The sequence below is a fragment of the Bos mutus genome, chromosome 5 (genome assembly GCF_027580195.1).
Source record: "Bos mutus isolate GX-2022 chromosome 5, NWIPB_WYAK_1.1, whole genome shotgun sequence".
In the NCBI taxonomy this organism is placed as follows: Eukaryota; Metazoa; Chordata; class Mammalia; order Artiodactyla; family Bovidae; genus Bos; species Bos mutus.
Genome location: NC_091621.1, coordinates 9863000 through 9889271, shown reverse-complemented (window position 1 = coordinate 9889271; position 26272 = coordinate 9863000). Strand labels below are relative to the sequence as shown.

The following is a 26272-nucleotide window of genomic DNA, read 5'->3' as shown; positions in this document are numbered from 1 at the left end:
TGAGAGACTTTAGTTTTTTAGGCTCCAAAATCACTGCAGATGTTGACTACAGCCATGAAATTATAAGACGCTTGCTCCTTAGAAGAAAAGCTATGACCAACCTAGACAGCATACTGAAAAGCAGAGACATTGCTTTGCAAAGGTCCGTCTAGTCAAAGCTATGTTTTTTCCAGTAGTCATGTATGGATGTGAGAGTTGGATTATAAGGAAAGCTGAGTGCCGAAGAATTGATGCTTTTGAGCTGTGGTGTTGGTGAAGACTCTTGAGAACCCCTTGGACTGCAAGGAGATCCAACCAGCCAATCCTAAAAATCACCTCTGAATATTCATTGGAAGGACTGATGTTGAACCTGAAACTGCAATACTTTGGCCATCTGATACCAAGAACTGACTCACTGGGAAAGACCCTGATGCTGGGAGATTGAGGGCAGGAGGAAAAGGGGATGACAGAGGATGAGACGGTTGGATGACATCACCGACTCGATGGACATGAGTTTGATTAAGCTCCGGGATTTGGTGATGGACAGGGAAGCCTGGTGTGCTGCAGTCCATGGGGTTGCAAAGAGTCGGACATGACTGAACTGAACTGAAAAAGCCAGGGGAGGACTTACCTGGTGGTCTAGTGGTTAAGAATCCTTGCTTCTACTGCAGGGGGCATGAGTTTGAGCTGTGGTCAAGGAAACAGGATTCCGGGCCTTGGTCAAAAAAAAAGAAAAAAAAAGGCTTAAAGGTTTAAGCATCAACCAACATTTTATTGATTTCAAATTAATGGGTGGCCTACTGTCAGTCCCTGGAGTCCAGTATGTGCCTGTGTGTTTGTATAGGCACGCATGTATGTATGAGTTGGCAGTATATGGGTTCTGTCTGTGTGTGAAAATGAACGTATTAATTGCTCAATTGTGTCTGACTCTTTGCAACCCCATGGTCTGTAGCTCGCCAGGCTCCTCTGTCCATGGAATTCTCCAGGCAAGAATACTTGAACGATTCCCATTCCCTTCTCCAAGGGATCTTCACAACCAGAGATCGAGCCCAGATCTCCTGCATTGCAGACAGATGCCCAAGGAAGCCCCAAACAAAAAAGCAGGATGTGCAGTGTTCTGCATAATTGAGGGGTCCATTTTACCATAGCTATTCACCTGCCCCCCCAGGAACCCTCCTAGTGCAACATACCCCTCAGGTGGCAATGCCAGCCCTGTCTACTCATCTTTGACTACCAGGGAGCCTCTGTTCCTCAGAGAATATTTCTTTCTATTCATTTTCAAATGACTTCTTTGATATGGGCATTGTTGAATATGCACTGGATAGAAGCAGAGGTATGTGTGTGGATGGATTTGCATAAGTATAAATACTGTATATGTAGCCTTATTTAAGTGATATAATGAGACTATTGTGTTGCCACCTCAGAGTGAAAGCTAATTAATTCAGCTATTGAGATGATAATGATTTCCTTCTCAGTATTAATACAATATTAACAGAATAAAAACAAACAAACAAAAAACCCTGCAGAATTATCCTTTGACTCATCTTGGAATAAGGAATTTTATTTCTGTTAATTATTGAACTATCAGTATTGATCATGATTTTAGAGTGAATCATCCTTGGGAGGGGCTAAGAATAAGTGGAAATATTAACTCAGGTAGGCTAAAGTGGTCATTGAGTTCAATCATTTGGTACCAGGAAAAAAAATTCTTTTTTTTTTGTCTATAGTTTCTTTTGAAATGCATGATCTGGTATTTGCACTCCCAATATCAACAGACTTTTTTTAGACTTCTTGTGGTTAGATTTGACATTTAGGAAAACGGTAGTATCTTTCTTACTGAGAGTTACACTAGCTGACAAATTTACAAGCAAATTTATGACTTTTTTAACCTTGACGTCTCTAACCTTTTCTTCAGCCTGTTTTCATATTGAGTTAGTTATCCAGGCCTGAATGTTCCTGTTTCCTCCTCCCTGTTTTCCCTGCCTCTAAGTCAGGCATCCATCACCCTCTGGCCATAACAGCCTCTTTTCTCCAGTCTCCAGTCTCCCTGTCCCACCTTGATCTTGCTCCAAGGCATCTGCCCAACATACAGATTAGGTTAGACCCTCCCATGCCAAAACCCTTTAAAGGTATTTCAGCTTCTTTGCTTGGAATTCAAGTTCATTTAACCATATTCTGTCCCACCACATGCCCTCATCCAGTTCCCACTAATTCTCCCCACACTCTATCTTCCCATCAAGATGGATTATCAACCCTTCTTTGGAATTTCCATAACTCCATGCCTTTGCTCATTTACCAGTCTTTCCTTCCTCCTTCAAAGTCCATGTTTCAAAATTCTACTTATTCTCTGATGTCCAGCTCAAATTCTAATTCCATCATGAGTTCTGTGACTCCCCCTGTGCTTAGTTGCTCAGTCGTGTCTGACTCTTTGTGACCCAGTGGACTGTAGCCTGCCAGGCTCCTCTGTCCATGGGAATTTTTCAGGCAAGAATATTGGAGTAGGTTGCCATGCCCTCCTCCAGGGGATCTTCCCAACCCCTGCAGGGATTGAACCCAGGTCATCTAGTGTCTTGAGGAAAAGACATATGGGCTCAGAATAGCCCTGAATCATTCCGAGTGACTTCCCCTACTTGGAATTAATCAGAGTCCCATGGACAGAGGAGCCTGGTAGGCTACAGTCCATGGGGTCACAAAGAGTTGGACACGGCTGAGCAACTTCACTTCCAGTTTCTTTCATTCCCAGCCCAGATAATGCCTTTTCCTTAAGACACTAGACTTCTCAGTGATGGGAACGTGTCATATACTTATCTCATTAAAACAATTTTTATTGCCTTCTGCTTGGGAAATTGTAATAACAAATGTGCAAATCTCTAAGTCTATGATGGAACTGCTGTCTCCCCTTTAATGTGGCATATCCTTCACAAGAATTTAGTATGGCCATAGAATGATCACTTTTTCATCTACATTACAATAATTTATTACTTAATTAGGTATCGTATTACTCTCCACTGCATTATACTGTGATTTTATTTCTTTGTCTTGCCACTAAGTTGGAAGCTCTGAGGACAGGAATGTTTTCTTCATCTTGGTATAGCTCTTGCATTCTTTGATGAAGCTTGCAGGGGAGTTAATATTAAGTGATTCTCTTCTGATGTGAGAGGGGCAATTATAGCCTCGTGGTTAAGAGTGTGGGGTTTGGTGCATGACTGCCTGGATTTGAACTTTCTAGTCCACCTTTTAACGATGTGCTCATGACCAAAGTACTTAGCCTCTATGTAGCTTTCTTCTTCATCTGTAATATGGGGACACATAATATTATCTTCATAATAAAATTGATATAAAGACTAAATAAATAATGCAAGTGAAGTGGTTAGAACAAAAGCCAGTGGGTGTTTGGTAAATGTCAGCTATTATTCCAATAGGCTGTTAAAATAGAAGGACACAGCTGTCTCAGTTTTGACAGAGGCAAGAAGACAATAGATGCTATAATTCTAAGCAAGCCCATCTTGTGGTGGGTAGTTAAAGACTAGTTAAATACTGTGCCCACTTTGAAGGTTTGAAGTGAGGAGGAATTTACAGAGGGAGCTTTAAAGGTTTAGGAAATGTGACTGGTGTGCTGGGAATCCCACATCCCCAATTCAAAGGGGTGGGGTGCAGCTGTCTGCCCCTGGGGGCACCAGTGGAAGTTCAGTTCAGTTCAATTCAGTCACTCAGTCGGGTCTGACTCTTTGCAACCCTGTAGACTGCAGCACACCAGGCTTGCCTGTCCATCACCAAATCCTGGAGCTTAATCTAACTCATGTCCATCGAATCAGTGATGCCATCCAACCATCTCATCCTCTGTCATCCCCTTCTCCTCCCACCTTCAATCTTTCCCAGCATCAGGGTCTTTCCCAGTGAGTCAACTGTTCGCATGAGCTGGCCAAAGTATTGGAGTTTCAGCTTCAGCATCAGTCCTTCCAATGAACACCCAGGACTGATCTCCTTTAGGATGGACTGGTTGGATCTTCTTGCAGTCCAAGGGACTCTCAAGAGTCTTCTCCAACACCACAGTTCAAAAGCATCAATTCTTTGGCACTCAGCTTTCTTCACAGTCCAACTCTCACATCCATACATGACTACTGGAAAAACCATAGCCTTGACTAGATGGACATTTATTGGCAAAGTAATGTCTCTGCTTTTGAATATGCTATGTAGGTTGGTCATAAGGAGAAAAGGAAGGATATACCCATTTTGTGCAGAGTTCCAAAGAATAGCAAGGAGAGATAAGAAAGCCTTCCCCAGTGATCAGTGCAAAGAAATAGAGGAAAACAACAGAATGGGAAAGACTAGAGATCTCTTCAAGAAAAACAGAGATACTAAGGGAACATTTCATGTAAAAATGGGCACAATAAAGGACAGAAATTGTATGGACCTAATAGAAGTAGAAGATAGTAAGAAGAGGTGGCAAAAATATACAGAAAAACTATACAAAAAAGATCTTAATGAGCCAGATAATCACAGTGGTGTGATCACTCACCTAGAGCCAGACATCCTGGAATGCGAAGTCAAGGGGGCCTTAGGAAGTATCACTACAAACAAAGCTAGTGGGGGTGAGGGAATTGCAGTTGAGCTATTTCAAATCCTGAAAGATGATGCTGTGAAAGCGCTACACTCAATATGCCAGCAAATTTGGAATACTCAGCAGTGGCCACAGGACTGGAAAAGGTCAGTTCTCATTCCAATTCCAAAGAAAGGTAATGCCAAAGAATGCTCAAACTACCACACAATTGCAGTCATCTCACATGCTAGTAAAGTAATGCTCAAAATTCTCCAAGCCAGGCTTCAATAATATGTGAACTGTGAACTTCCTGATGTTAAAGCTCATTTTAGAAAAGGCAGAGGAACCAGTGATCATATTGCCAACATCCGCTGGATCATCAAAAAAGCAAGAGAGTTCCAGAAAAACATCTATTTCTGCTTTATTGACTATGCCAAAGCGTTTGACTGTGTGTATCACCTCAAACTGTGGAAAATTCTGAAAGAGATGGGAATACCAGACGACCTGACCTGTCTCTTGAGAAATCTGTATGCAGGTCAGAAAGCAACAGTTAGAACTGGACAGAGAACAACAGACTGGTTCCAAATAGGAAAAGGAGTATGTCAAGGCTGTGTGTTGTCATCCAGCTTATTTAACTTATATGCAAAGTACATCAAGAGAAACACTGGGCTGGATGAAGCACAGGCTGGAATCAAGATTGCCGGGTGAAATACCAATAACCTCAGATATGCAGATGACACCCCCTTACGGCAGAAAGTGAAGAAGAACTGAAGAGCCTCTTAATGAAAGTAAAAGAGGAGAATGAAAAAGTTGGCTTAAAGCTCAACATTCAGAAAACTAAGATCATGGCATCTGGTCCCATTACTTCCTGGCAAATAGATGAGGAAACAGTGGCACACTTTATTTTTTGTGCTCCAAAATCACTGCAGATGCTGACTCCAACCATGAAATTAAAAGACACTTACTCCTTGAAAGAAAAGTTATGACCAACCTAGACAGTAAATTAAAAATCAAAGACACTACTTTTCCAACAAAGGTCTGTCTAGTCAAAGCTGTGGTTTTTCCAGTCATCATGTATGGATGTGAGAGCTGGACTGTAAAGAAAGCTGAGCATTGAAGAATTGATGCTTTTGAACTGTGGTGTTGGAGAAGACTCTTGAGAGTCCCTTGGACTGGGAGGAGATCCAACCAGTCCATCCCAGGGGAAATCCGTCCTGAATATTCATTGGAAGGACTGATGCTGAAGCTGAAACTCCAATACTTTGGCCATCTGATGCGAAGAACTAACTGATTTGATAAAACCCTGATGCTGGGAAAGATTGAAGGCAGCAGAAGAAGGGGACAACAGAGGATGAGATGGTTGGATAGCATCACCAACTCAATGGACATGAGTTTGAGTAAGCTCCAGGAGTTGGTGAAAGATGGGGAAGCCTGGCGTGCTGCAGTCAGCGGGGTCTCAAAGGGTTGGACTCAAGTGAGCAACTGAATTGAACTGAATGAAGATAACAGCAACCTCTTTCAAAAGTTCTCATGCACACACTGCTGCACTCAGTGCCCCCAACCTGCAGCATGCCACTGCTGACCCACGCCTCTGCCAGACTCCTGGACACTCGTGGGCAAGTCTGGGTCAGTGTCTTGTGGGGTCACAGCTCTTTTCTCCTGGGTCCTGATGCGCACAAGGTTTTATTTGTGCCCTCGAAGAATCTGTTTCCCCAGTCCTGTGTAAGTTTTGGTGGCTCTGTGGTGGAGTTGATGGCAATCTCCTCCAAGAGGGCTTATGCCATACCCAGGTCTCCTGCACCCAGAGTCCCTGCCCTAGTGGCAGGCCACTGCTGACAAATACCTCCACAGGAGACATTCAAACACTCAACACCAGTAGAAAAAGTATGGAGCTTTAATGGGAATTAGGAAAAGATACCCCTCTTCCCCAGATAAGGTCTGTGCACTGAGGAGGCCCTGCTGCCCTGCGCCCAGTGGAAGGGTTGTCAACAAGACCCCTTGAGGAGACTGAAAAATATTCCCACAGCTGAGGGACACCAGAGATCGATGTCTGACTTTCACCTGAGGAGTTGAAAGGTCAAGAGGGCAGGTAGCTGACTGCTCATAGATAGGTGGGAGATAGGTCTGAGTTTGTTGGAGCAGAGAAAACAGCATGGGGTTAAGTCCACGCTAAAAGCGCCACATGGAGGGATGTCAGAAGAAAGCAAATGGAGGTGAATTGCCAAATTCCTGGAAGCAGAGGGAGATACAAGCCATGGGCTAGAAGAGATACATATTCGCCCTCATCAAGGAGAGGGGAGGAGTTCTCAAAATAACAGGACCTGTGGGATAAAGAGTCGATTTCAGAAACTCACTAGGTAGAAACCAGCTTCTGACAACACCAGCCAAGGAAGCACTTCCTGTCACTTCCTCCCCTGTCTCCCACAATTCTTTCTTGATTCGCCATGGAAGAGCCAGGAACTATGGTCATCCAGGTCCATGGGTGGAGGAGGAACAGGAGAAGCAGAGAGGGAGTCAGTCAATCCCTTGCCCTACTCCAGACAACTGAACTGAAGCAGCAGTAGGTATGGCTACATCTTCTTCAGGGAGATGCTTATTTTTAAAGCAAGGTATGCATGTTTATTATTATACCAAGCGGGTATATTAAGTACTGAAATGAAACCTCAAATGTGACCTCTCCCTGTCTGCCTGGTAAACAGTACCTTGTTTTTTAAGGCAGCTCATTTCTCGCTTCTGATTCTGACCTCTGCATCCAGAACTAACCATTCAGCCAGCTTCTTTGCCCCAGCACAGCCCAGGAACACAGAATTTCCCTGATTTGGTTGTTTGCATCTCTTTGTTCTCAGCCCATAAACTGTAAGAGGGCAGGGATGACTTATTCAACTCTTTATCACTAGCACCTAGAGCTCATTAGCGGGTAATTGTCTCCCTGTAAAGATATACTAATGAAAGTAATCTATCTTTTAAAACCAAGAGTTTTTCTAAGAGAGGCTATCATTCAAGCATGTCTTTATTTTTGAGAGATAAATCATTAAAATAGCAGCCAATCTGGACCATGCAGTGCAACCAAAAGGACATCTGTTACAGGTATGGTCGAGGATGGCCTGGGTGCCCTGCAGGGGTTCATGAGAAGATGCTCTGCCATCTCTGGAGTCAAGTGTGTTGTTAGTAGCCTCTTACTCCTTTCTGTGTTTCTTCCCCAGGTTTCTTCAGAAGAAGCATTACCAAAAACGCTGTGTACAAGTGTAAAAACGGGGGCAACTGTGTGATGGACATGTACATGCGAAGGAAGTGCCAAGAGTGTCGACTAAGGAAATGCAAAGAAATGGGAATGTTGGCTGAATGTATGTATACAGGTATTTGCATCAAGCAATTAAATTCCACTAAAAATCTCTTAAGGAGGCAGATGTCAGGTAATCCATATGATTAGAATGGTAGGTCACAAATTGAGGAAGGGACTTAGTAAACCATCTAAGTTCTTGAAAAGAATAATGAACCACTGAAATTGTCCAAACTGTCAGCTGCAGAGCACTTCATACACCTGAAAGAAACAGCTGTATTTTAGTGTCCATTCTTGCAATGAATTATATGTGAAGTGAAGTGGCTTTAACATATAGCCAAAATAGCACATTTTAATTAGCTACAAAGAATAAAAGTCTAAAAGTTTCCTCCAAATATAATTTAATATCCTGCTTACTTATTAATTAGCATAAAAATTCACAGCTGTGGGGAAAATTAAAAATGTTTTATAAGATATAACTGCCTCTGAATTGTCTAGATAGAGTTTTAAACCAAGTCATTTTATTAAGACTCCTTCTTTGTGCAGCTTTGAACCAATTTGTATAGGTTTACACAGGAAATTAACTACTCCGAGTTTTAATATAATTTGGTCTTTCGATCAGATAAAGAAACACTGTATTAACTGCTGGCTTTGTGAGAAACCGTAATCTTCATCAGAATTTGGGATGCATGCTAGTATGTAACATATTAATTTTTCATTCTGAAAATTCTGCAGACCCCTCAGATTCTGAGATATGTCCTCTTCCTTCTCAAAACACAAATAGACAAACAACCATCACCAAGGAGATGATAACATTCACAGAGGGAATGCCACATGAAATAAAATCCTTTGGAAGATGACTCCAGTTCTATTGTTCCCCAACCATAGGCAACTGGGATGGACCCAAAGAAATAATGCTTGCAGGAAGGAGAAAAAAATAGGGCAGTGTAAATAATCCAGCTCTGGATGGATGAAAGTTTTATAGTGGCCGATCACAATCTCTTCTTAGCATGTATGAAACAAGAGACTGCAGCAGGGGCTGCGGCTGGAATCCAATCTTCCAGTGGAAACACTCACTTCGATCCTAGGTGGTTCATGTTCCTCATCACTTAAATATGAACCTGTTCCAACTAAGTCCTGAGGACATTTTTCATGATCCTACCTACAAGAGTCTATAATATTATTTATGAAAACACAGACTCATCCAGCAACAGATACAGGAACTTTTGTATGATCCTATAAAATACATGCCCTGGACAAAGAAATTCTTGGAGATCTGTTTCATTAACATTGAGAGAATGAGGAAGTTAAATGGGAACATGGGAGATTGTTCTCCAGTATTTTAGATTGTTCTGTTTAAGTGAAAATTCATGATGATATTGTATGATTATTCAAAGTGTGAAAGTGTTAGTTGCTCAATCATGTCCAACTCTGCAACCCCATGGACTGTAGCCTGGCAGGCTTCTCTGTCCATGGAGTTCTCCAGGCAAGAATTTTGGAGTGGGTAGCTAGTATCTTCTCCAGGGGATCTTCCCTACCCTGAAATCAAACCTGGGTCTCCTGCATTGTAGGCAGATTCTTTAACTTTTGAGCCATCAGGGAAGCCCCATGATTATTAAAAAAAAAAATTTCAAAGTCCCCTGGAGTTATTTTCATCTATAACTATATTCTCAATAATTTATACAATTCTGAAAATTAACAGAACTTTAAGATTTTTCCCTAAAGGATGTTGACCTCATTTTACCCAACACATTTACTTCTGTGTTTAATGTGAAATTGAATATACTTCTTACAGTACATTATGTAAACATCAATGAAAAATAATATGTTTTGAAACACTAGCTTCCGAGGCCCCCTAGGCCAGGAAGAGGGTGAGTGTCACTCACTTTCTTTTACTGACTACCTTACATTTGTACAATGCTTTGTTATTACAGATTCTTTGTTTACTCATTTTAAAAAGTGACCTAGTCATATTTAATCTACAAAAAACTCTATAGGGTAAATATCATTTCCATTTTATCAAGGAAGAAACGGAGACTCACAGGAGATATATTTCTTGTTCAAGATCAAGTCTTACAGTGCCAGCAGGGCTGGAATCAGCTCAGTGCCAGATGGCAAAGGAGACCTTTAGAGCTGACTATAGCTCAGCTGCCTTGTGACCACACACATCCAATAGGACTTTCCTTGGATGGTGAAGACTCTGCTTATTTTTTCAGGCTTGTTAACTGAAATTCAGTGTAAATCTAAACGACTGAGAAAAAACGTGAAGCAGCATGCAGATCAGGCCATCCATGAAGACAGTGAAGGACGTGACCTGCGACAAGTGACCTCGACAACTAAGTCATGCAGGGTAATGATGGGCCACGGTGTTGGTCAGAACCAGTGGCTGCTGAGCTTCCAGGATGTCGTGACATGGGCGGGGGGCTTTCAGACGAGGGCCACAGCCACAACCAGGATTTCATTTCAAGTGTGTGTCAAGTGGATTTCTTCTTTGCTTTTTATTTATTTATTTTAAATATTTATATATTTATTTGGCTGTGCCAAGTCTTAGTTGTGGCAAACAAGATCTTTAGTTGCACCACATGGGATCTAGTTCCCTTACTAGGAAATGAACCCGGGGGTTCAATTCAATGCCTGTGTTGGGGGCATGGAGTCTTAGCCACTGGCCCACCAGGAAAGTCCCTCTTCTTTGCTTTTTAATCAAAAGAGTAATATATGATTCCATGTAAAAATTCAAAAGATAACAAAAGCCATTCCCTTCTCCAGGGGATCTTCCCAACCCAGGGATCAAACCTGGGTCTCCTGCTTTGCAGGCAGACTCTTGAGCCACCAGGGAAGCCTATGTAAACATGGATGAAGTAAAATAAGTGCAAGTTCCCCATCTCCTTGACTCCATTCCTCTCCTGCTTCCCCGAGTTTGCCAGTGGGAATGGCTCGGGATATAAAGAGGATTTTTTAAAGCCACATTTTGATGACATTTTTTCCTTGTCATTGAGAAGGGAGGCTCAGACCAGAAAGGATGTGGATTCAATAGAGGCTTGTGGATTAGTCCTCATGGGGTAAGACAGGGTGAATACACATCTGTGGATCAATAGGGAAAGGCCATTCCCACCGAGGTCACAAATTACTCAAGAAATCCTTTCAGGATTTCAGACAAAACAGAGGAACAGCATGTTGGATGCTTGGCCAAACATATGATGATGGTGCACAGGACTTCTGGAAAAATTTTAACTTTCCATTAGTTGAAAAACGAGTAATCTATGATCAGTCAAGTCATACCTTTCTCAATATTATACTGCTGATGAAAATGTCATCCATGTTTAGTTTTGCAACTATGTTCTGTTGTATTCATTTCAGAAAAAAATAATTTTATGTTAAAAGTACAGATGACCCTTAAACAACATGAGGGTGATTAGGGGTATCCACTCTCAAGCAGTTGAAAATCCACATGTTATTTCACATGCTAGCCCTCCAGTAACCTCAGTTCTGCGTCCGTGAATTCAAAAACCAACCACAGATTCTGTAGTGCAGCAGAACATGTTTAACAAAAGAAATTCATGCATAAGTGGACCCACATAGTTCAAACCCTGTGTTGTTCAACGGTCGGCTACATTGCTTTGCCACAGTGCTTTGTCAATAATACTTTGGTAAAGGAAGCAACGAGTTGACACAATTAGTCTTATCTCACAAAAGATGCTAATCAGAGGGAAAGAGGTGTTTGGGGTCTGAATTGTCCAGATTGATGACTCACTACTTAAGGGGTTGGTAACATTTCTATAAAGGACCAGATATTTTAGGCCTTGGCCACACGGTCTCTGTGAGAACCATTCAACTCCGCCATGGTAGTGCAAAAGCAGTATAGACAATACACTGAAAAGCGAGTGTAGTTCTGTTGAAATAAATTTATAAAACCAGGTGGATTTAGTCCATGGGCTACAGTTGGTTGATCCCTGTTCCAAATAACTACACTTAGGTGGAGTCTCCATTTTATATGTGGGAAGCTGTTCTTAGTTATGATTAAACTTTGAATTTTCAGTAATTTTGTGAATTGTCTTGATAGGCTTCATATCCAGATTATTATTTCTTCATAAGAAATACATGAAAGGGATATTTTGCTATCCATGTTTTGTAGATAGGAAAATTAGCCACGTGGGACAAATTTAGTGAAATGTGATATAGCTTGTCCAATGACCCAGAGAAAGCAAGTACACATTATAACAGAGTGCATGCACAGTTTCTGCCATATTTAGGGCTTTTTTCAACAGTTTCTGCTAGTGGTTTACTCTAGATGAATGCATATATGAGAAACATGCCTTATAACCACCTTCCCTAACACCTTTTATTTTTTTGCCAGTGTAGGAGAAAACTGAACTCACCCCAGATCAACAGAATCTTCTTCATTATATTATGGATTCATATAGCAAGCAGAGGATGCCTCAGGAAATAACAAATAAATTTGTATGTACAATATCTGAAAATTATGTGTTTGAAGTTAATATTTTCTCGAGCTTTGACTACCTTGGAGGTCAAATTTATATATGAATATGTTACTTTAAAATGATTAGGGCTTAGAATTAAAGTTATACTTTAAACTTTTTGCTACATTAAACAAAGAATAAGTCTCATATTTAGCTTGGTAATAGCATTTGTTCTCCAAAGATCTGAAAATATGAGTTGGGTCTTAAATTTTATCATATAAATATGATTCTGTAGTCTAATAATTTTATGTTGATTTCTCTGATCTGCTTATTGTTTGCTTTTTTTCCCTAAAATTTAGTTAAAAGAAGAATTCAGCGCAGAAGAAAATTTTATCATTTTAACTGAAATGGCTACCAGTCATGTACAGGTTCTTGTAGAATTCACAAAAAAACTTCCAGGTATCTTTGCACATACTTATTTCTCTACTATACTGTACAGTATTCTTGTGACATTGAAAGGCAGGTGTCTGTTTATCATCGAATGGGAGTCATCTCACATCTGCTCTAAATTCATGTGTCTACTACAGACATGAAATATTAGGGCCAGATCATGTTCCACTCATCAGCAAGTCATTTATAATAATTCACCAAATGATAGATTAAAAATTGAAACTTTGCAGAATTGTTATTCGTCCATTTATTCATCCAATAAGCATTTCTGATACCTGCTCTATACTAAGTGAAAGTTGCTCAGTCATGTCTGACTCTGTGTCTCAACTGCTATCTCAGATGGTAAAGAACCTGGTTGCAATTTGGGAGACCCAGGTATGATCCTTGGGTTGGGAAGATTCCCTGGAAAAGGGAATGGCTACGCACTCCAGTTTTCTTGCCTAGAGAATTCCATGGATAAAGGAGCCCCGCGGGCTACAGTCCATGGGGTCACAAAGAGTCAGACACAACTGAGCAGCTAAGACGTTCCCTTTCACTATAATAAGTACCTAACAATTACCTTCAAGTAGAGTAACTAAAGGCTAAAAAAAATTTTAATGTATACAAAGCACTGTTTGAAGAGAGAGAAAGTGGTTCCTAATTGTAACTGAGAAAGACCAGGAGGCTTCAGAAAGAATCTTATTGATTTGGGTATAAAACAAAAAAGGAGTTTTCCTGGTGATAGGAAAGAAGGGGCATTCCAAGTTGAGAGATCTGCTTGTGAAAATGTAATGAAGCATGAACAAGAATAGAATTATTAGAGATGGGAGAGAAGATTCAGTGTATCTATGGTGGGCTCCTTGGTTTGACATAAGGCAGATTGGTACCAGACTGATGAGGACATAACTAAAGGATTTAATTCTTATCCCCTGGATGGTAAGGGGTTTTGGTGGCTTTATTTATTTATTTTTGAAGTACAACATGATGAAGTTTATGTTACAGAGATATGACTTTATTGGGTTTGTATAAGATGGATTTGAAAAGGGAAGCATTGCAGGTAGTCAGAATCAGTTAGTATGCCTACTGCACCAATCTAGGTAAAGGGCTTGAAATAAAGCAATGCAGAGGAAATGAAGAGAGACTCAAAAATTGATAGGGCTTGATGAACAGTTGTATGTGGAGGATGAGGGAGAGGGACTTATCCATAATCATTTAGATTGTGTGTGCATGCTCAATCGTGTCTGACTCTTTGTGATCCCATGGACTGTAGCCCACCAGGCTCCACAGTCCATGGAATTTTCCAGGTAAGAAGTGGATTGCCATTCCCTTCCCCAGCTGATTTTCCCAACCCATGGATTTAACCTTCGTCTCCTGAGTCTCCTGCATTGGCAGGCAGCCACCTTGGAAGCCCCATTTAGATGGTGCCAGTGCGTTAACTGGAATTCAAGATTCTTACCTCCCAAAGTTACACCCCTCCCCAGCCCCCATTTTCCAGCTGCATTATCAATGCTAAGTCAATAGGTTTAAGTTGTTTCAGTGTTTTTAAAATATGTTAGTGCATTGGATGGAGAAGGCAATGGCACCCCACTCCAGGACTCTTGCCTGGAAAATCCCATTGGCGGAGCAGCCTGGTAGGCTGCAGTCCATTGGGTCGCTAGAAGTCGGACAGGACTGAGCAGCTTCACTTTCACTTTTCACTCCCATGCATTGGAGAAAGAAATGGCAACCCACTCCAGTGTTCTTGCCTGGAGAATCCCAGGGACGGGGGAGCCTGGTGGGCTGCCGTCTATGGGGTCGCACAGAGTCGGACATGACTGAAGCGACTTAGCAGCAACAGAAGCAGTACATTAGAAACCCATGGTCTAGTAGAGTATATACCTTGTATAGTAGCACAACACTGTAATATTGTTATAGAAGGTAACTTCTGATGTAGGATTTTAATTAGACATTTAATTTGCTTTCTTTTGCTAGCATTATGCTATTATTTTATTAAATGTGTCATAGATAGACATAAACTTATGTAAAAGTCATAAAACGTTGGGAGAAAGTTCTTATCATTGAAACATTAATATATCTCATTCTTTTATTAACAATGAAAGAGAAACTTAATTTGTTGTATGCTAATTTAGCTAAAGCAATCTTGATCAAAACCAAGATTGTACAAGAGTGGAAACTAGGTCAGGGGTAGAACTAGGAAAGGGAGAATGTGATGTTCTTGGTTGCTTATGGGAAAAGGTTTTTCAGTTCAAATGGTCAGTTGGTATTGAACCAAGGAATAACTGAAGAAAAGAAAGAATCTTATTTACAAGAAGGTGGCTTATCTGAAAGCAGTGGCAAGAATCTTATACACCTCTTCATTTCCAGTGCCTAACATAGTTCCCGAGGGAGAGAAACAATTAATGCATGTTTAATTAATGCATGTTTTATGAATAAAGTAGAAGGAAAAAAATTTAAATACAGCAGGAAATTAAAGGCAAGAAAATCTTGAGAAACTAAGAATATTGATTAACAATAACTTTAGAAATGACAACATTATTATGTATAATAATAATAGGGATATAATACCAGTATGAAAGGGTATTTTGTGAAAGACGCAGCAAGAGTCTTTCAGCACTTTGAGCATAACCTGTGCCAGGCACTATCCAGGGTGCTGGAGACTCAGCAAGGCTCCTGCCCTCAGAGGAGCTCTTAGGGTCTTTAAGGTAGTGACTTTTGTTTTTTTTTAAGAGACAGAAAAGACAAATTCTTAGAACAGGGGAAGGTTATTCATTACCAGTAGGAAAAGAGATGGTTACAGCAGAGCTGCTATTACAGAGGTTCTGAGACTTGGCCTGATCAGGCATTTGTGACACTGAGATGGAAATGAGACTTCAGGCCTGATTTAAGTTTCTAGGTTATATTTTAGGAAGAGAAACAAAGGGGCGTAGCTTCTAAAAGTGTGATTCAGAATCTTGGGTAGGAGGTAGACAGGGAATATAATTTGAAAAAGCTTATTCTTTACTCTCACAATCTGATTTTATACTTGGTTAAAATACAAATTATGGAAAAGGACTTAAATGTTTGCTTATCAATGGGGGGATGAATTTAAAAGATTAATGGACTTTGATAAAAAAAATTCCTACCTTTCCAAACCTCCTTAAAAATCATACCTCGTAGATCTGGGCCATCTCAGAAGGCAGGCTCAGCAGGCAGGCAAAGAAGGAATCTTTGACTCCATTTTTTAAAGTTTTAGATGGAAAAACTCTGAATAAATTGGTGTCCATTGTAAGTAATTCAATCACCTGACTCAAACAACGCAGAAATATATGGAGCAGAAAGTTAGGGTTAGAAAGTCCCCTCTTCACCCACCTGTATCATCTTTATTCTAGTCCACCATTAATAGAAGTCTGGTTTGATTTCTTTCACATATTTTTATCTCTACAAATGTACACATATGTAGGTTTTTTAACGTTTATGAGATCATAAAATATATATTTCTTTGGGAGTATTTTTTTTAAGCATCTGTGATTTTCCCATGTCCATATGTGTAAATCAGTCTCATGCTTTTAAGAACTGCATAGTATTCTATTGTAATAATAATAGTTAACATTATTTAAGTACTTACTGTATGTCAAAAACTGTACTAAGTTATTTAATGCAATTGTTTCATTAATACTTCTGCCAATCCTAAGAAGCAGGTACTTTTATAATCCCCATTTTGGAGATGAAGAAAGTGAGGCATTAAGATTATGTTTTCTAATACCACAAAGATAGCAAGTGTCAAAGACAGAATTTTATTCCAGGCAACCTGATTTTAGAGACCTTATTTTATACTGTCCTCCATACTGTAATATTTTATACTGATTTACCATAATTTATTTAGGTAATCACCATTAACGGACTCTTGCTATGTTTTCAGTTCTTCAATTCATTCATTTATTCATTAAGCAAGTATTTTTGAATGCCTGTCATCAATGTAGTGACTTTTAATTCTTGGCATTACTCTCTTCTCTGAATTCTGTTGCTCTTTAATGCTTTTCCAGGGCATTTAGACTCTGATGGCATTAGTTTATTTCTATCTGTGTTCATGTGTCCATGTGTGTCTGTGTATTAATACATATATGTACATGAGTTTGTGTTTGTTTCCCATTCATTCATTTAGTCATTATAAAATTATTTAGCAAATAATTCTTGGATACAAGTTATATGTCAGGCACTTGGAACAGAAATGAATGAAACAGGCAAAGTTTCTGTCTTCAAAGTTTATACTCTAGCAGAGTGACAGACAATTAACAAATAATCCAGTAATCCTATAGTATCATGTCAGACAGTGTTAAGTTCTATGAATGAAAATAAAGAAGGTAGGGGCTAGTGAGTGCTGGGAAGTACTATTTTAGGTAGGGTCACCTTGAAGCAGAGACCTGCCTACAGTGAGGGAGTGAGGCATGGGGATAGTCGGAGAAAGGCAAACACCCTGAAGCAAAATTAGACTTGTGGGCTCACAGCAGAGCCAGGAGTCAGTGTGGCTGGAGCACAATGACTGAAGAGGAGGTGATGAAGGAGAAAAGGAGGTCAAAGAGGCTTCTGGGGACTGTAGCCTATAAGTCTGCATAAGGACTTTGGATTTTCCGGGCAGCATTATATTTCTTCAGGTCATCAGTTCTTTCCCATATTTCTCTTATTTTCCCTACCCTGCATGTGCAGTGCTGAGCTCAGAGCAGACACCTCAACATGGCCCTGATTGTGTTTTTGGCAAGGAGGGTAGAATGCCGCTTCTTCACATGAGTTGGTCAAATATTCACTTAAGCCTCTGAGTACATGTAAAATGTTTTCTGGCTTGCGGATACTTCCATTCTACAGAGTCAACCCTCCCTGACCCTTTCTGATGTGACTAAAATAATGGTTCAAAGACAATATGCTTTGTCTCCAGTATTTCATCTGAATCAGCCTGTGTCTTCCATAGTATACAAGTATATATATTTGGTGTAGACATGATATCCTTTTTTGCCCAATTCATTGACCAAATCCTGCTCAATGAATATAAAAGTCAGCTTCTATTTGGGGAATACAACAGATACTTATTAACTCGATTTGGCTACTCAGTCTTAAAACAATTACAAAGTCACTTTATGGAAATGTTCTATCAGTGGGGATGGTGAAATATTGTTATACAACATTCAACTTTTTGATACCGATTTGATTACCATCTTCATTCAGGATTTCAGACATTGGACCATGAAGATCAGATTGCTTTGCTGAAAGGGTCTGCAGTTGAAGCGATGTTTCTCCGTTCAGCTGAGATTTTCAGTAAGAAACTTCCAGCTGGACATACTGACCTACTGGAAGAAAGAATTCGAAAGAGTGGTAAGTAACTTGGTTAATGGTAAGAAACGTTTGTTCCTGCAAGTAAGAATTTGAATATGCCATGAAGGCAGGCCTCTTGCCTGTCCTATGTAATTTATGCCCATTGTGACTAGCATGGAAAATGACTCAAAAAAGAAAAGATGCAATTTAAATAGATGCAAATTTTGTGACTTGGTTCAAAAATTCTTGTTGTAATAGCAAAATACCAAAAATACTCTTTTCACTGTATTAAGATGAAGGACCAAAGGAGAACATTTTTTAAATATTGGAAAATTAGTCTGATTTTTAAAATACCATAAAGGAGTGGGGATTATTCAGTCTAGAAAAAGATCCATTTATTCAGAAACTTCAGCTATGAATGACTATGTATCAAGCTATTTATCTCAGTTCAAAGCCAAATAAGAAATAATACCAATAGCACCATTTATATATCACTTATTGGGTTTCAGGCACTGTTCTAAATACTTTATATACTGGTTCCTCAAATCCTCACAAAAATCCTTTAAGTAATATTATTCTTCCCATTTTATAGATGAAAAAACTAAGACAGAGAGTGGTTAAATAATTTTTTCAGAGATAGACAGGAAGCCTGACTTCAGAAGCCACGTGTCCTAGCCACTATACTTCACTGCCTCTCAGATAAAATGAAATAATGAATGAAAAACACAGTTTAACTTACTGTGGAGTAATACTGTGATGGGGAGGGTATGGAAATGAGGGTATGTCCTCAGGGAACTCACAGACTAGTGGAAAAGTAAGGTGTCCAAGCCAGTGATTCCAAAGGAGTGTAAGAGAGACTGTAAGGAATATGTATGTAAAATGAAGGTGAAGCCTAAAGATGTGCCTCCCTTCTGCCAAATCTTCCTGGTGAGTCAGAAAAGGCATGTAAAATTACAGTTGAACCATGGAGGATGGTTATGAACTTGTCAAGCCACAAAAGTCTGAAAAAGGCATTCCAAGAGATATAGCCTTTACAATATAATAATATAGAAACTGCAGGTACAAAGATATGGAGAAATGAGACAGCATCCATGTATAGGACTGACATATACCTTGATATTGCTGCAAGACAATATTTTTGGAGCTGAAAATGCAGTGAATGCTAGATTATTAAGGATGTTGAATGCCACAAAAGTAGCTTTAGTTCTTATGTAATTGGGATTCTTGGTAATATTCTGAACAGATACGATATGACCATAAAAGTACTACGCAAAGATCTTTATTGTGAAGGAAGGTTTGGAGGAATTAAGACAAGTAGCAGGTCTCTATAAAGAGACCAATGTAATAACTAGGTGAGAAGACATGAGGGTCTTACAGACTAACAACATGTAGTGATCAAAAAGAAAAGACCTTACTTGATAACATAAGTTACAGAACTTGTAATACTGCAAATTTGAGAAAAGTTCAAGAATGAAGTTTTCTAGAACAGTCTGTATAAAGAAACATGCATGCCTCTGGCTCATAAGATACTTTACCCAAACAGCAGCCACATATCGTGACAATAAAAACCACCCAAATTCATGTGCTGCTTCATATTTTTAATCTATAGTGATGCTTCCATTTATTAATATTTATGAATTTGCTTCCCCCAGTGGATTTTCAGAACATTGCCTTTTCCCCACACCATATAAAAATCTGATCTTGCAAGATGACCTTTCAGAATAACTTTATTTTTATGCAAATATAACACATTCTTATTTCTATTGTATGTTTAATTCCAGAATAACATTTCAAAGTTACCCTGTTTAAGCCTACAGAGCTCTTTAAAGAATATAATGTAAAATTTCTTTTCCTGTTCTTCAAATTCATACTCTTTTGTTTGCTATTATTAAATCCCATTACACCCACCAAGATACTGTCTCCCGAGATACATTTACTTAGTGAGGATTACAGTGTTTATTTATGTTAATTGAGGCTTCAGAATATATTTCTGACACAACCTGTGGCTGAGTTGTTTTTTTCATAATTCTAGTGCATCAGTTTTTTATTCCTAATGTGGTATTATGCAAAATTCATTTGTAACCTGGAATTTTTAATAAAAATAGGAATAATCATATGATACCATAAAATATGATAGAACTGAAAAGGGCTTGCCGACACTAATTAGTTTACATTTTTACATTAAGGAAATTAGCAATACCTCCTCACAGACTTAACAACTTGTTCTGTTATGTTCACTTCAAATTGAAATAACCTGTGAAAACTATAGTGTTTTTTGGCCTTTTTTGATTACCCACAACAGACATAAGTGAAATATTCAATTCAGTAAGTGTTTATTAAGATGACAATATACCTTGTGATTTTGCAATGGTTTGCTTTTACAAGCATCATCTTCTTAGTATTTCCAATGGCCTCTAAAGGTGAGGGCTATGTTCCTATTTTATAATTGGGGAAAGGCTTACATGGGCTGGGTGACCTGCCCAGGGTCATACAGCTAATCAGCAGACTATCAGGAGATGAACACAGGTGTTCTACTCAAAGCCCAGCACTATTTCTGTACATTGTACCTGTCACTTGCTAAGATCTAATATTTGCCCCGCTACTAGCTGGTAGGGAATATAAAGACCCAGTAAGACATGGTTCTTCCCCTTTGGTTGACTGAAGAAGGCACAAGAAGCAACTATCAATCTGAAATTGCATTTAAGCAAATAATAGAATGAATAGAGACAATGAGGTCAGAGGAAAGAGAGATGCTTATTAGAATGATGGACTTGTTGTAGTATAGTAAAGCATACCGTATATAGTATATGTTTTCTGCTTTTTAAATATATATGATTTTGCTGCTTTAACTTACACAAAATGAAAATTGTTATAAAAGCTAAATTCTCTAATGAAGCAGATTTAAACTGTCAGTTCATAGACTGTTTGTTCATAGACCTTTGAAAGAAAGGTTGGAAATGTACAGAGACAAATGACAGAATATTTATAAGAAAGTTTCAATTCTTAAATTTTAGAAATCTTACAACTTCTCATGTTGCTTTTCAAAGTGGTCACATGATTATTTTGGCATGGGACAAATTTGGGGGTCAAATTATAGGAAGAAACCCCTTCAAAATAAGAGATAGTATTAAAGTAACACAAGTGTCAATATTTCCATTGCCCCTCAGCAGTATTCCCCAAGCCTGTTTTACTTGTCCAGTTTGGGACATTATGTATTTATTTATGCGTTTGTCTCCTCCATCAATCTGTGAACCACTTGAGAACTGTTCCCAGCACTAACACAGTGCCCGGCACAGACAAGGTGCACAAAAATTGGTGAATTTGGTTGAGATGAATCCGAAATTTGACAGTCCAAACCCTGGCAACTCTTAAGCACCATTATCCTAAGATAAATTTTAGCCACTCAGACTACTGGAAAGTATTAAATATCTTAAATATTTTAATCAAGGCAACAGTATGGCAAAAATGACTCACTGAGTGGAGGTTAGCAATTGAAACAGAGGCCAAGGTCCAATCTCTTAGCACCGCAAGAATATTTCCATTGTCTGAATGGCATCCTTTCTCCTAGTACATCTCACGGCTATGTAACCTTCATTGCTAGGAACAAACAAAACATAATATTGCATAATTTAACAAGCATTTATTAATCTCCTACTGTGTCTCCAGTAGGATGCTAGTTACTAAGGACACAGATATGAATAAGAAACATCTTTATTGGTCAGGCAGTGTGCCAAGCACTGGGGATAGAGCAGTTGACTCCTGTTCTTATAAAATGTAGATGGTATTTCACACTCTAATGGGAGGGAGAGATTTGAATTGTGAGAGGTGCAATAGAATTGAACATAGAGGAGGAAACAACTAATTCTGCTTCAACATGACAGGAAAAGCTCCACCAAAAAAGCAAAATTTGAACTTGGCCTTGAAATATGAGTAGGGTGTCCTAGCCAAATGAGGATGCCTTGTATATGTGCATTTGTGTTTGGTACACACACACATACCTCTGCTTTATTTTTGCCCCCAATTAAAACTAGGAAGTTAATTAGGAAATAAAGACATTTACATTTAAAGTAACTTTAAAGAGCATAGTGTTAATTCTATCACATGGTTATTCTCTCAGAGAATATTTATCATTGGAAAAATAATTTATAAATCACAGACTTTTTTAAGGAAAACAAAAAACAGAGAAGCAGAAACAGTGATTTTTTTTTTTTTACAACTAACATTTTCATGGTAGGCTTTGTGATTAAATTAGAAAATAGCCCCCTCTTGTGACCAAAAATCAACTAATTGGACTTAGAACAAGTTTCTGGAGGAGGAGGAAGCAGGAAAACAAGAAAAGACTGCCCCTTCAGGATGATGCTGTTGTTACATTGCTTATGTTAGAAATTGCTGGCTCAGAAATACTTAAAGCATCTCTTTGTTTATGCTGGCATGATTAATTCTGATTATCCACTCTAATTCCAAAAGCAACTTTATATTTATCTATCCTGTAGGAAAATAATTTTTTAAACTCTTCTATTATTTATTTTCTACATTTTCTCTATGTTCACTGTTGGTCTTTACAATGAACATTTACAAGATGAACATTTTTAATAAACATTTTAACCTGTTTCCCACCCCCGCCAATTACCAGTTGCAATTAGATAGCTAATGGTATCATCTTTGGAAGGTGAAAGGGATTTGGGAAAACAAAATAAGAAATTAGGTAGTCAAAGATGATTTCATAAATATTTTCAAATCAGTTGCCTGCTTCCCTGGTAGCTCAGTTTGTAAGAATCTGCCTGCAATGCAGGAGATGGGGGTTCAGTCCCTGGGTTGGGAAGATCCCCTGGAGAAGGAAATGGCAATCCACTCCAGTATTCTTGCCTGAAGAATCCCATGGACCGAGGAGCCTGGCAGGCTATAGTCCAAGGGATCACAAGAGTCGGACACAACTTAGCAACTAAACCACCACCAACCTTATCTCCAAACCTTTATGTATTTTTTAAAATAATATTTTAGGTAACTGCAGCTGATAAGTATAGTACTCAAATATAGAAGACTGCCATTTCTCAAAAGTGAAAAAGAGTGGCCTTATTAACAAATACAGATCTTAGCTTGGCTTTAATACCTAGAAAAATACTGAGGCAAATCACTGATCAGCCAGTTTGTATTCATCTCTAGCAAACTGCAGGATGCAAAAACAAAACAAAAAGCAAAAATACAGCTTTGTAAATACAGAAGTACATGAGCTTAATCAAAAATTAAGATGGAATGAATGTATTGACCCAATTTCCTGAATAATGACAATAATAGTTCTTATTATGATTATTTGCTCTAACATTTATGAGGGTTTAACATTTACTGAGAGTTTACCATGAGCCAGACAGGATGCTGCATCTGAGCTGGTGGCTCAGATGGTAAAGAATTTGCCTGCAATGCAGGAGATCTGGATTCTATCCCTAGGTAAGGAAGATTCCCTGGAGGAAGTAATGGCAACCCACTCCAGTATTCTTGCCTGGAGAATTCCATGGACAGAGGAGCCTCGAGGGCTACAGTCCATAGGGTTGCAAAGAGTCGGACACTACTGAACGACTAACATTTTCACTTTCACTATACTAAGTACCTAACAATTACCCTCAAGTAGAGTGACTAAAGGCTAGGCATGGTGCTAAGAACTCTACATATTTTATCTCATTTAATACTATTGTTACAATTCACATTTCACAGATGAGGAAACTGAGGCCTAAAGAGTTTAAGTAGTGTGCCCAAGATCAAATCATAGGTCAGCTTTTAGACTCAGACTTACTACCTCTTTAACTACTATGCCTGTTGGCAACCAGGACTAGTAGTCCCAGCCTACATACTCCAGCTGTCTGAATTTTAAGTTGTATCTAGCTTGATCATGCGGAGAAGGCAATGGTACCCCACTCTAGTACTCCTGCCTGGAAAATCCCATGGATGGAGGAGCCTGGTAGGCTGCAGTCCATGGGGTCGCTAAGAGTCAGGCACACCTGAGCGACTTCACTTTCACTTTTCACTTTCATGCATTGGAGAAGGAAATGGCAACCCACTCCAGTGTTCTTGCCTGGAGAATCCTAGGGACGGGGGAGCCTGGTGGGCTGCCGTCTATGTGGTCGCACAGAGTCGGACACGACTGAAGTGACTTAGCAGCAGCAGCAGCAGCTTGATCATGGGCATTCACTTCAATCTGTAATAGCTGGATAGAGGGAAGTCTTCCACACGATGTCATCCCCAAGTTGTTCAACAAAGACACTACTGTTAAGAGAGCCCACTGGGGTCGATTAAGCATTGAAGGGGAGAAAAGTGCTATTTTGATTAAAAGAGAGAAAGGCCAGGGATTCTGTTTGAGAAGATTCTTCAGATTCATCTAAAGATGAGGATTCAGACTTTCTAAGCCTGTGAAATGTACTATTAGATGATAATTATACTCTTTTAGCATTTGGAATCCAATTTTACTTGATATGTTTTCAACTAAGCTCTCAGGCTTTAGGTCTAGTTTGGGATGAAATAGAGTTGTCTATTGTGAACCAATTCTGGGAAACTCGGTCTCATCTTAAGTCATCCATAAGTCACAACACAACCTTTCTTTTTTTTACTTTCTGCACAATTCCCTAATCAAAGCTTTTCTGGAGTGGGGCCAAGCACAGAACAGGCACCAAACTAATCGCTTTTGAATGACTGGAGGAAATGGCACAAAGGAATCTTAAATTATGAAGAGGAGTAAGTTATAAAGGAGGAGGAGGGTATTGCAAGCAGAGAAAATAACATGTATAAAACTGAGCAATAAGAATTGTTTAGGGAACTCCAAGTGCCTGAACACGGCTGGAGTAAAGGCTGTGTGATAGAAAGACGGTACCTCTTAGTCACAACTAAGAGCCAGGACTCTGGGGCCTACTAGCTTTGGTTTGAACCCTGGTTCCACTTTTCACCAGCTATGTGTCTTTGGTCAAGTTATGTAACCTCTCTGTGCCCATGGGCACAGGTGTGAGAAAGATTAAATGAGTCCCAGTGCAAGAAGTGCTTAGAACAGCACCTAATACATAGTGAGTACTCAAATGTTAACTCCTATTGCTATCATGTGGGTGAGTAGTCGGTGGTGGGAAAGGCCGGGGACAGGGCCTAGAGTTTCCTATGTAAAAAGGAAGGCATTTATGCCAAAACCATGGAGAGTTTTTGGAGGTTTGAAAGAATTGGGGAGACATGGTGTGGTTTGAATTTTAGAAGGGTGATTCTGGGATGGATTGAAAGGGACCACACTGAAAACAGGAAGACCAGTGAGGAGGCAGGTGGAATAATCCAGATGAAAACAATTAAAAACTTAAACTAAGTCAACCAGGTGCCAAGTGAGAGTTAGCTGGTCAAATCCAGAGGACTCAGCACTGGACTGAGTTAAAGGGAGGCTGAATCTTGGTTACCAGGTGGAGACAATTGGGTGGGTGAGGATACCAGTCACTAAGGATGGGAACATCAGGAAAGAAGTGGATTTGGAGGAAGATGGGGAATTTAGTTCTGTACATGGTGTCTTTGCTTTTGGACATGCTGAGTTTGAAGAGAAAAGCCAAGTACCATTGCCTGGTAGGCAGGGGATAAACAGTTTGATACTTCGGAGAGAGATTGGAACTCTGTTAAGAACTCTGCTGCTGCTGCTGCTGCTAAGTCGCTTCAGTCGTGTCCGATTCTGTGCGACCCCATAGACAGCAGCCCACCAGGCTCCCCCGTCCCTGGGATTCTCCAGGCAAGAACACTGTAGTGGGTTGCCACTTCCTTCTCCAATACATCAAAGGGAAAACGGAAAGTGAAGTCGCTCAGTTATGTCCGACTCTTTGCGACCCCATGGACTGCAGCCTACCAGGCTCCTCCATCCATGGGATTCTCCAAGCAAGAACACTGGAGTGGGGTGCCATTGCCTTCTCCGGTAAAGAACTCTAGCTACTGTATTAAGTAGAGTTTATACTTCTGGACTAAAGAACAATAATTTTTCGTTGGTTAATATGCTGTCTATGTCTTGATTATTAGATAGTGATATTTAAAAGATTAACTAAGCCCCATCTAGAACATGGTGAAGTTCAGAGATTCTTTTGGTAATTCAAGAATATTATCATTTATTGTCACATATTGTGACTAAAACAAAGGCACAGTCAAGATCAAAGATAAATCATTGATTAGTTTATATTTTAAGGATTTCATTAACTGATCTTTTTTGCAGTGCCTCACCTTTAACTCAGATATTTATATATAGTCATTATTTAAATGTATGTATGTGGGTATAAATATTGTCTGTGTGTGTTTGTAGTTTTACACTTTTCAGTCATTCAAAAATTTTATTATGCCTCTGCAATT

The 26272-nt window shown here is 39.5% G+C and overlaps 1 protein-coding gene across 4 annotated transcripts in view; it reads left to right on the top strand.

Annotated features, from left to right (window-relative positions):
- NR1H4 (nuclear receptor subfamily 1 group H member 4) overlaps positions 1-26272 on the top strand; it is an 81382-nt gene that overhangs the window by 49473 nt on the left and 5637 nt on the right. For 2 of the 4 annotated variants that reach the window (XM_005889597.2, XM_005889599.3), the window contains 5 exons: positions 7723-7863; positions 10016-10149; positions 12159-12257; positions 12577-12676; positions 17843-17989. In XM_005889597.2, coding sequence (XP_005889659.1) covers positions 7723-7863; positions 10016-10149; positions 12159-12257; positions 12577-12676; positions 17843-17989 — 621 coding nt within the window. Of the gene's footprint in view, positions 1-7722; positions 7876-10015; positions 10150-12158; positions 12258-12576; positions 12677-17842; positions 17990-26272 lie in introns of all 4 variants that reach the window. The other 2 variants (XM_005889596.2, XM_005889598.3) reach the window with 1 other exon arrangement.